At 37.2% G+C, this 12,103-nt stretch overlaps 1 protein-coding gene across 1 annotated transcript in view; it reads right to left on the reverse strand.

The window, feature by feature from the left end:
- Positions 1-12,103, reverse strand: part of snd1 (staphylococcal nuclease and tudor domain containing 1) — a 234,779-nt gene that overhangs the window by 162,633 nt on the left and 60,043 nt on the right. Inside the window, exons 12-14 of the mRNA XM_073838844.1 lie at positions 8,738-8,844; positions 3,553-3,663; positions 2,536-2,608 (exon numbers count right to left, since the gene is read on the reverse strand). Of these exons, the coding sequence (XP_073694945.1) occupies positions 2,536-2,608; positions 3,553-3,663; positions 8,738-8,844 (291 nt within the window). The remainder of the gene's footprint in view (positions 1-2,535; positions 2,609-3,552; positions 3,664-8,737; positions 8,845-12,103) is intronic.

A 12,103-nucleotide genomic window follows, 5' to 3' on the forward strand; every position in this document is an offset into this window, starting at 1 on the left:
TTACTCTTAGATTACTTTTGATCCAACTTGTTTATCACATTGATGTAAATAGAACAATCTTGTACCATAATGATATAAAAATATATTTTATTTGTTGCCAATGTCAGAGAACTATGAAGATGCAAATGTGTTACTTAATTATTAAAATATGTATTTTAAGTAAAAAAATACTTTAAGTAAATATATTAGGTGACATTTTCATGTGTTTGAAAGATAAAAGCCTTCCAATGACAGAAATGCATGGTTAAATAACCTACTGAGTGATAATTCAAATAAAAATTAATGTGTTCATCAGTTACTGATACAATGTTGAAACTCTTCTTAAACCTGAAATGAATTCTGTAAGTCTGGTCTTTGTGTGAATGTCACATAAAACTAGAAGCGGTAGGATATTTTAGAAAGGAACATTTAAAAGATGAAAGAGGAATTAGGGAGAATCAATGAATTATGAATAATGAATGAATTATATGTAACCATGAAATCCAAAAAAAGGAACTATTCTGATAGTATTTTAAAATGCAATTTAATTTAGTTAATTTTTGGAATCTGATTACATAATCTAGATTGCATGTAATCAGTTACTACCCAGCTATCAAATTTGTCAAAATATATATTTAGAAGATGTTTAAATAAGTATAAATATTTAAGATAAAAACAGATCAAATCAGACAAAATATTTCAGATGAAATTTAAAGCAAATTTGCCGAACTATTGAATTTTTTAACAGTGACGAGTGCTCGAATGGCTGGGTAAAAATAAAATACTGATAAAATCTCCAAATTGATATTTCCCTTTATAGCCATTTTCAGTTTATTTGAGCTGTGCTGCCCATCCTGCAGATATCACTCTGTTCTGATGAACTACTTCGCTCAGGGTCAAAGAAGAACTCTTTTACCTGCGTTGTGAGCTCACAAAAGACACTTACAAGCTGGTTCCTTTAAAGGAGTAGTTCACTTTCAGAACAAAAATTTATAGATAATGTACTCACCTCCCTAGTCATCCAAGATGTTCATGTCTTTCTTTCTTCAGTCATAAGGAAATTGTGTTTTTTGAGTAAATCATTTTAGGTTTTCAGCTTCAAAGGGCTCTAAACGATCACAGCCAAGGAAAGAAGGGTCTTATCTAGCAAAACGGATTTTATTTTTACTTTTTAACCTCAAATGCTCGTCTTGTCTAGCGTTTGAGATTAAAAAGTATATACGTTGTAAATGTTTTTAGAAAATAACTGATCGTATTGCTAGATAAGACCCTTCTTCCTCGGCTTGGATCATTTAGAGCCCTTTGAAGCTGCATTTAAACTGCATTTTGGAAGTTCAAACTCGGGGGCACCATAGAAGTCCACTATATGGAGAGAAATCCTGAAATGATTTACTCAAAAAACACCATTCCCTTACGACTGAAGAAAGAAAGACATGAACATCTTGGATGACAAGAGGGGTGAGTACATTATCTGGAAATTTTTGTTCTGAAAGTGAACTACTCCTTTAATGAACGGTTCAACAAGACAAGTTACCAGTTTGAATCATTGTTTAAAAACAAAACAAAAAAAACACCAATACATACACAACAATAAATTTACAGCTTTAGCAAAAATAATGTCTTTCATAAATAAACAAAATGGACGTCATGACTGAGATGCATCCATATGAATCAGACTCAATCACCAAAAAATTAAAAATAGCCCATTATTTACTCACCCTCAAGCCATCTTATCCGTATATGACTTCCTTTCTTTCAGACGAATCCAATCGGAGATATATAAAAAAATGACTGGCTATTTCAAGCTTTATCATGGCAATAGATGGGTGTTTCTCTTCAAGAGGTCACAATAAAGTGCATTTATCCATAATAAAAAGTGCCTCACATGGCTCCGGAATGGTGAATAAAGGCCTCTTGTAGCAAATCGGTGCGTTTTTGTAAGAAAAATATCCATATTCAAAACCTAACAATCACTTTAATCTAGCTTGCGCTCACTGTTGTACACGGAATCCGCTCCATGCGGATGACGTAGGATGTCGGTGTTGAAAACCAACTTTTGTTTACAGAAGCAAAGGAAACCCAGTCTCCTCTTGGCTTATATCATAATCCTGCGCCACTGTTCTTTCCAAATCCTCGTTTTGTACTTCTAATTCGAAACGCCGATGTATTACATTGTCCAGGGTACATAGTGAGCGCAAGCTAGAATAAAGTGATTATGTTTTAAATATGGATATTTTTCTCACAAAAACGCACTGATTCATCTTTATTCACCTCCCGGAGCCATGTGAGGTAATTTTTATTATGGATGGATGCACTTTATTGGACTTCTTTTGACCTGTTGAAGAGAAACATCCGCCTATTGCCATGATAAAGCTTGATAAAGAGCCAGGACATTTTTTGTCCGATTGGATTTGTCTGAAAGGAGGAAGTAATATACACCTAGGATGGCTTGAGGGTGAGTAAATAATGGGCTAATTTTCATTTTGGGTGAACGAACCCTTCCAATAACAGCTACAGCAAATAAAATCAAAAGTTCACTCAAATACACAAGCTTACCCCTGAAATGTCTGCCACCCTGTGAATGGGCACTTCTTTCTTGCTGTGAAGACCTTTGCCATTCTTGAGCGCCCTGCAATGATTCAAGCATAGTGTTACAATGGAAATATTTAGAGCAGGCCCCCAGAACATAAAACCATTTCTGCCCCAGCCTGAGAAACCAACCCTTAAACAAACCCACCCATTCAATCATCCCGTATACCCCAACAAATCACATTTATAGGCCAGTAGCTCTTGTGCATTACACATGGGAACGTATACAGTGTCTTTTGTTTGCAACACAGTGCTCGATCAGTGTAATAGTGGTTGCCGAGTGGTGACGCCTGCACATTACAGCAGATACAGGAGGAATGAGGGACGTGTCTTTGGCCTCTTTAAGGCAGATGTATCTGTGGCTGTAGCCTCCCCGGTGTCCAATCACATTGGGTGAAAAATAGAGGAAGGGAGAGAGAGCTCGTCCTAAGGTTGATTTCTCAGAGGATGTAGGGTAACGACCAGCAATCTCTGCTAAAAATAAATTTGAGGCCCGCAAACCTCCCATCTCCGCTGGCTCCACGGGGAAGCATTACCCAGAGAGCGAAGGACAAGAAAATAGAGATGTGTGTGAATGCATGTGTATTCTCCGAGAGCAACACCAAAAGTGGAGAATAGAAATGGAAAAGAAAGAGCAGCAGATAAGCAGCGAGTCTCTTTCTCTCGAGATTCACCCCATCTATCGCCGATCACAAGATCCGAATCACTTTCTGTGCAATAAACCACCCTTGAAACCTCTGCACTGCAAATCTATATAATTATATTCGTAGACAAAGAATAAAAGAGCAATGCTTTAGTGCTGGTGAGTGAGGTATAAGCTCTGGGACTGATATTGCCCCCATGAAATGAGAGCTAACCAGACAAGCCATGACTTACTGCACAGAACAAAATGGCTCCATTTCACAGACGGCTTCTTCTCCTCATTGTGTGGGAATATGGCCCGCATTTGCTATCCGGCAGTTTTATTTTAGTGTTTTGACTCACCTTGCCTCTGCCGCCAAGAGCTCGTCGTAATGGGAAGATCTTTGATCGTCGTCCTGACGGTATCTAATCACTGTGGCGAGACCTTTACTGACCAGAGCCTCGGCAATGTTTCTGCAAAGAGATTAAAACAGAAAATCAGATGTTTGTTCCATGATTGCCTTGCAATACTTTTCACACAAACATATTTTATGAATATAAAACACAAGTGTTTAAATTTAAACGCACATACATGGGGCTGAAAAAAAGAATGTTTATTTCTGCAATTATTTGCTGTTTAATGCATTAAATAATTAACACAATTAACACAGCATCCATTAAATATAGCCATCAGTATTGACTTTGGTGATACAGAAAATACTGTCTTTGCCGCTTCCGACGGAAGCCTGTTTCCGAAACTGAAAAAAAAAAAAATAAATGGTAAATTTCTCTTGCAATTGCAAGTTTACATCTAGCAAACTTTTTTCTCGCAATTTTTGATAAAGTCAGAATTGCATTAATCAAACTGGCAATTTGAAATTTTATCCTCCGAATTGTGAGATATAAACTCACAGTCCTGATTTTTATTCTCAGAATTGTGAGAAACTCGCAGTTGAGAGATATAATATCAGAACTGCATGATACAATCTTGCAATTCTGACTTTTTATTCTTAGACTTGTGAGATACAACTTGCAGTTCTGACTTTTTCTCAGAATTGTGAGATAAACTCGTAATTGTGAGATATAAAATCAAAATTGCTTGATACAAACTCGCAATTCTGACTTTTTATCCTCTGAATTGTGAGATATAAACTTGCATTTTGACTTTTTTCTTAGAATTGTGAGATATAAGGTCAAAATTGCTTGATACAAACTCGCAATTCTGACTTTTTATCCTCTGAATTGTAAGATATAAACTTGCAGTTCTGACATTTTTCTCAGAATTGTGAGGTAAACTCGCAATTGAGAGATATAAAGTCAGAATTGCATGATACAAACTTGCAATTCAGGATTTTTATCCTCTGAATTGTAAGATATAAACTTGCAGTTCTGACTTTTTTTCTCTGAATTTTGAGATAAACTTGCAATTGAGATATAAAGTCAGAAATGCATGACACAATCTCACTTTTTATCCTCTAAAATGAGATATAAACTCAGTTCTGACTTTTTTCTTAGAATTGTGAGATAAACTCGCAATTGTGAGATAAAGTCAGAATTGCTTGATACAAACTTGCAATTGTGACTTTTTATCCTTCAAATCAAGAGATTTTTTTTTAATCAAGAGATATTTTGAGATAAACTCAAATGCGAAATATAAACTCAGAATTCTGACTATTTCTCAAAATTGCGAATTGCGAGTTAAGTCATAATTGTGAAAATTGAGAACATAGTCTTTTTTCACCTCAGAATTGGACTTTGCAATAATGAGTTTATATCTCACAATTGTGAGAAAAAAATCTGAATTGTGAGTTCCTCTAAATTCTGACTTTATTTCTCATAATTGCAAATTTATATCCTGCGTTTGAGAAAAAAGTCATAATTGCGAGTTTGCATTATGCAATACTGAGACTTCAAGAAATATCATCAGAATTGTGAGATAGAAACTCAAAAATCACCTTTCATAGTTTCCAAGTTAATTTGGAAATCGATGTGAAAAGATGTACTTACAAATGTTAGGCGTGACTGATTACAGAAAACCGTTTTTAGATTTTATTTGAGATATTATATAGACTATATTACACAGCCTTCAATTTGCACATGGTTTAAAGGAGAGCATTGAGAGAGAGTAAGGCCTAATTTGCAGAAGTGAAACTTAACTGATCACAACAAGTGAGACTGGTGCCCTGCAAGCAAAGTGGCAAATGCATTTCTCACTGCCATTTTTTAACACAGATATTGCCTTCAGCAAGTGGCTCATATTCTCCTATTGCAGAGCACAGCAAACACGAGCAAGAGCCATTGTGTGTCAAGTTTTGGTAATAAAACCAAAGGGCAAAAACATGAATAAAGGCAAACAACGCTTTTTATTTCTGGTGCCTTTGCTGGTTTTGTAGAGAGAGTGGTAAACATTTTCAGCTAGTACTCAATGTGATCCTCTCTCTGAATACACAAACATACCGCAGTTTAGAGCCAAAATAATACAATGTGAAACAGAACCAGCAAGGACTGTTTAGACTAAGCAATCAAACCAGAAAACCTGTACACTGACAAAACAATACACAAAAATTGCAAGCGTTGATAAACATACTTCCCATGTCAGTCTTACTTCACCAAGCCTCCAAAAATCAAATGTTTACTGAAAAGTAACCTATTGCATCAGTCTGACAGACTGTCTCTGCTGCCATGAATTTTTACGGATCCACGATCAGTTCAAGCTCTTAAAATATTTATTGCACTATGGGAAAACCTGGAAAGAGCTGATTCCGAATCAGCGAAGAGTCAAGATGCGGTAAAGCAGCTGAGCCCTCAGGCAATGTGACCACCTGTTACCCACAATGCTCTAACGCCAAGAACTGGGGCATGGTTGGGTAATCACAGCCTGAGGCGCAATACCACCCCAGACTCATGTGCCTGGCCTCACTTACCCTAACAAGGGACAGTGTGCTAGATCACAAATCCACATCAGAAGAGTGAACAAAAATCATTCAAATTCACAGAGGAGTCGTAAAGGGTAATAAAGCATATGCCATTCTCAATTCTGAGGATAAGAAGACTGTTAGAGAAGGTCAACAAATATTCGGCTTTCATTTACAACTTCTTTTCTTTCATAGTTGGTCGTCCACTGACACAACTCGCATGTGAAGAGCAACAGCTACTGTGTAAAGAATAGGGTCAAATTTAAAGGATTAGTTCACTCCAGAATTTTAATTTCCTGATAATTTACTTACCCCTATGTCATCAAAGATGTTCATGTCTTTTTTTCTTCAGTTGAAAAAGGTTTTTGAGGAAAACATTTTAGGATTTTTCTCCATATAGTGGACTTCAAACTGCAGTTTCAACGCAGCTTCAAATGGCTCTACACGATTAGCCTGGGTTTTCCCATGCTGCCTTGCGCGCAGCACGATTTTATTCACACTGCTAGGCAGCCTGGAGTCCATGGACCAAATTTTCACCTCAGATAGGGAACCAATCACAGAACGGGGAGGGAGCAGCAAGACGATGACGCCTTCTATGCGACTCACCGAAGCAGTTTGTTTATAACTATGGATCCAGCATGACAGCAGACGCAAAGTTATCTTTCGATGCAGCCTTAGTGTTCTAAGTAGATTAGAACGCAAGTTTATTTTGAAATAAAAATACGTCATCCAGAATAATTGAAACGATTGGCTATGAGCTACGCACAGGCGCATTTGATAGACATTCGTAGCGCCCAATCAATGGCTCTGGGCATTCGTAAACCATGCCTGAAATATGAGAATATGAACATGTGGTTCCCAGTCCACGAATCATGACGTTGTCATGACATGGTTTGGCATTAGCCAGGCTACTACACGATCCCAGTTGAGGAATAATTGTCTTATCTAGTGAAACGATCACCATTTTCTAAAAAACTACAAATGTATATACTTTAACCACAAATGCTCATCTTGCACTAGCTCTGAATTACGTAGTCAAGTTTGAAAGGTCACGCGTGACGTAAACGGAAGTACCAACCCAGTGTCTAGAAAGCAAACGTGCAAAGAAAGTCAGGCGCCTTTTACAAAAAAGGTAAAACAATGACGGCGGACAATTTTGAAGTTGGAGGAGAAAATTAGATGAACTGAAGATTTGAAAATAGTGTCCTTGCTGTTTCCTATGGAAGCCTATTTGCGCCACTAAATAACTTTTTTTTTTTAAACTCAGTACTGCAAGTTTTTATCTCACAATTGAGAAAAAAAGTCTGAATTGCGAGTTTGATTTATGCAATTCTGACTTATCTCACAATCCTGACTTTTTTCCTCGCAATTGTGACAAAGTAACTCTCAGTTTTTTCTCAGAATTGTTGGAAGTCTTTTTTTTTTACACTCAGAACTGAACTTTATAACTCGCAATTGTAAGTTTGTCTCACAATTCTAAGAAATTGCAAGATATAAACTTAATTGCAAGAAAATGTTTTTATCTTGCCATTCTGACTGTATCCTACAAACTCCCAGTTCTCACTTTTTTCTCAGAATTGCGTGATTTAAACTCGCAGATGTGAGTTATAAAGTCAGAATTGTGTGATTTGAACTCAAAATTGTGAGAAAAAAAAAAAAACGTGTGATACAAACTCACAATTCTGACTATTTTTCTTAAAACTGCGAATTTACATCGCAATTGCCAGTTAAGACATAACTATGAGAATTCAGAGAACATAGTCTTTTTTCCACCTCAGAATTAGACTTTCAAATTTTGCAATAGTGAGTTTATATCTCACAATTCTATGAAAAAAGACAGAATTGTGAGTTTCTCTAAATTCTGACTTTATTTCTCACAATTGCAAGTTTATATCCTGAAGTACAAAAACGAAGAACTAACCACTTTTTTTTCCTTTTTTTTTAAAAAAGAAAGAAAAACCTGTGACCAACATGATTACGTAGAACTAGTGCAAGATGAGCATTTGTGGTTAAAGTGTATACATTTAATTTTATTATTATTTTTTTTTTTTTTTTAGAAAATGACCAATTGTTTCACTAGATAAGACCCTTATTCCTCAGCGTGGATTGTGCAGAGCCCTTTAAAGCTGCATTGAAACTGCAATTTGGACCTTCAACCCATTGGCTCCCATTGAAGTCCACTATATGGAGAAAAATCCTGGAATGTTTTCCTGAAAACATTTTCCTTTTTTTCGACTGAAAACAGACAGACATGAACATCTTGGATGACATAGGGGTGAGTAAATTATCTGTAAATTCTAACTCAGGAGTAAACTAATCCTTTAAAGTCATTATTCAAATGGATTTGATCGATTTCTTTTTTGAAATCAACTCAATGACTCAATCCAAATGAGGTGGGCACTGCGATGACTGGAGGGGAAAATTTGGGTCTGTTCTCACACAATTATCATCATATGACTTGAAATGTATCCCATGAGTCATACTCCCATCTAATAGTTTAAAGACAGTAAAAAAATAATGGTGTTCTTTTACAATTTTAGCACTTTCTATAAGGTACAGAAACCTGTGTGAGAGCGAAAGTTTTGAAAGAGCTAAAAAGCAGAACTGATTTGATAACTAACTAGTTTACTTACATTCCTCCAATGGTCACTGTAGCACAGGTGCGCTCTGGAAAAGCCGGGATGCCACCCATTTCCGTGGCACTGGTGGCAGCTCTGATGTAATCGACCGTGACATTAACCTGCAAAGACACAAAACAAAATGGTTAAATCACCAGCGGAGTCGATGTAGAGCCAAGAAACAAGGCCTACAGTCACACTATAAGCCTGTCAGGAGCTCAGCTATGGAGATAAATTGACCATTGAAGCCACACGTGAGGACACAGAGAACTGCACTGTAACCCTGTTTTATGATGTCACATTAAACATGACAGAATTACGCCAAGAAAGAGCAACACATCAAACTCTGATATCTTTGTACAGGATTGCAAATCAAGCGAAAAGCTGGCTGTAAAGGGAAAAAAATGGATTACAGGCCTTTCAGGGTGGACAAATTGTGTTAGGGCATCTAGCGAGGGGTTTGGTGTGTGCGCGTGTGTACAAGCATGACTGTGGGCTACTTTCCAAGGTCACCCTGAGTCAGTGTGAATCATGTCAGGCTAGACCATAGATCTCCCCAGAGGAAGCCAAACCAAACATGGAAACTGTTTATCACGAAGCGAGAAAGAGGCGGGGACCGGTAACTATTTCGCTTCATGGTGACGGAGGCAAGCAGAAGGAGAGAGGATAACTAAAGCTGATTATTTCACACCAATCCGCCCCAGGTTAAGAAATCGACTCCATTTGTGTCAAACTCTCTCCGAGGTCATCGGATCATCCCATCGGGGCATCGCATTCGGCGTCTTCTTGTTAGCTCTGAGCAAATAATGTGGCCGCGTTGAGATATTCAGAGATAGGAGGCTGTGATCTGGCCAATTTCGTTCAATCGGTTCAAAGCAAACAGAGGGTTGGAAGCTAATCTGAAATAGTAAGCCGGATCTCCCATCTGTCTTGATACGCGGGGGGGAAGATCAGTCATTAATCGGGATGGCACCAATAACAAGCCAAGGACGAAGACTTCACCTGACCGAATGCCACACCCATGGTCCACTGGGAGCGTGTGGATTGATTACATCCTGTTACAGGATGGATGAATATAATGTATTAGTGCACGTTTGTAAAGTTTTTTTTCAGAAATGTCAAAGCATTTCCATCACTAAAGCACTTCCAACCTGTCCAGACGCTGATGGGAGTGAACCATATGCTCACAAACAATCAATTTCAGTGTGTGTATATCTCAAAAATAAAGCTGTGTCCCAGTAAACTCAGAAAGGAAACCTTATGTAATTCAAGTTCATTAGTCCAACTGTTCTCTGTACTATCGTGAACACATGGCGAAGACAGAAAGATTGTTTTGTGCACAAAAAGTATTTTCTTAGCTTCATAAAATTAAGGTTGAACCACCACCTATTAACTTTAGTTTGTCAAAATATTGCACCCTTTCCTGCTTACGCAGTTCTTCTCTACAGTTGAGGTCAATAGTTTGCATCCTCTATTCAGAATCTGCAAAATGTTAATTATTTTATTGGTTTTCCAGCAATTGTGTGTATTTGAACCCTTTCCAACAATGACTGTATGATTTTGAGATCCAACTTTTCACACCGAGGACAACTGAGGGATTCATATGCAACTATTACAGAAGTTTCAAACGTTCACTGATGCTCAAGAAGGAAAAACCATGGATTAAGAGCTAGGGGTGAAAACTTTTGCACAGAATGGAGGTGTGTACATTTTTCTTTTTTTGCCTAAATATCATATTTTTTATCATATTTAGTATTGCCCTTCAGAAGCTACAGAAGATTGTTAAATGTTTCTCAGAAGACAAAATAAGTTAAATTTACTCTGATCTTCAACTTCAAAATGTTTTCACCTCACGGCTCTTAATGCATAATTTTTCCTTCAGCAGGCAGTTTAACTGTTCAGAACAAACAAGGGACTCATGAATAACTATCACTAAACAATAAAAACACAGCTGTGGATCATTCAGGTAACAACACAGTATTAAGATTCAAGGGGATGTAAACTTTTGAATGGGGTCATTTTTTATAAATTCAAACTATTATTTTCTCTTGTGGACTATATCTTTTGTGTGAAATATTTTACTCAGGCAGTACTAAATAAACAATATTTTGTATAACCCCTTTTATTTTGGTAAAATAATTAACATTTTGCACATTCTAAAAGGGGAACGTAAACATTTGACCTCAACTGTATGATTTAGCAGCTTCCACTTTTTTTTTTTTTTTTTTTTTGGCGTGGTTTAGACAGAATAAATGAGCAGAACTTCTTTGTTTATTAGTTTATTGCAACTTCCTAGCAAAAGAACGTTGAAACAAGACATGGCAAAAGAAAGTTCCATGCTCTGAACTAATTCCTAAAGTTGTATGCCTGCACTTTTGGAATTCAATCCATTTATCCCTCCAATTCATTTGCCTCAAAATGACAATGTAACTCAGTCTAATGGACATAATGGAAGTTCATTAGGTGGGGGAATCCTGTGGACACTCATTTTCTTACCCCAGGAGTTTAGTGTTTCATCAACAAATAAAGCACAAAATGATTGCATTTTCATCCCCTCTTCTTCTACTCTCCAGTTCTCTCTCAGAAAGGCAGAGACAGCTCTGCACCATTGGGCAGGAGTAATGAGCTTGGTTGAACGACAACATGCCCTTCTTAAGAAACACAAAGCGCCGACGATTCCCACTCGTTCAGAAGAGCAAAAGTGCTTATGAAGAAAGAGAAAATGAATGAGCGAAAGAAAGAAGAGGCCCATTTGGAAAGCAGATGACAGATTAAATAGGCTTTTGAAGTCACGTCTGAATAGAAAGATCTGACCGAAGGACAACAGCAGTGGAGGGTTTAACAGAAGCCCAGACAGAACCAGCAGGAAGAGAATGAAGAAGACAGAAATGCCGCTAATGGCGAAGCATCCGTCAAAACATAGACAGGTCCGCTGAAATGTCTCGGGGAAAGATTGAGCTGGTGCATGTACAGCAAGGATGCTTTCACACTTGGTTTGACTGCTTTGTCCAAACCAGAGATGGATTCCACTTCCTCTCCCGCTGGACTTTTTCCACATTGTACATAATGAGTCAGGAAAGTCAAGATTCACTGTTCAGTATGGATTTATCACCAAAATTTACACAGAAAAGCATGTGTAAAATTTTACAAAATACAATATGAACTGCTCTCTGAATGCAGATTATCTGAAGAAAAGCATGTATTACAATGTGCGTGACTAGGAGCATGCAAAGACACAAATGTGCTTTTCATACCGACCGTGAATATCCACAACTGGTTTTATTAAAAGATAAAAAAATAATAATAATAATAATAAATAAATAAATAAATAAATAAAATGTTTTGCAACCAATGTCCTCTAATTACAGATGAAATGACCCT

This window comes from Garra rufa, chromosome 4 (genome assembly GCF_049309525.1).
Source record: "Garra rufa chromosome 4, GarRuf1.0, whole genome shotgun sequence".
Lineage (NCBI taxonomy): Eukaryota > Metazoa > Chordata > Actinopteri > Cypriniformes > Cyprinidae > Garra > Garra rufa.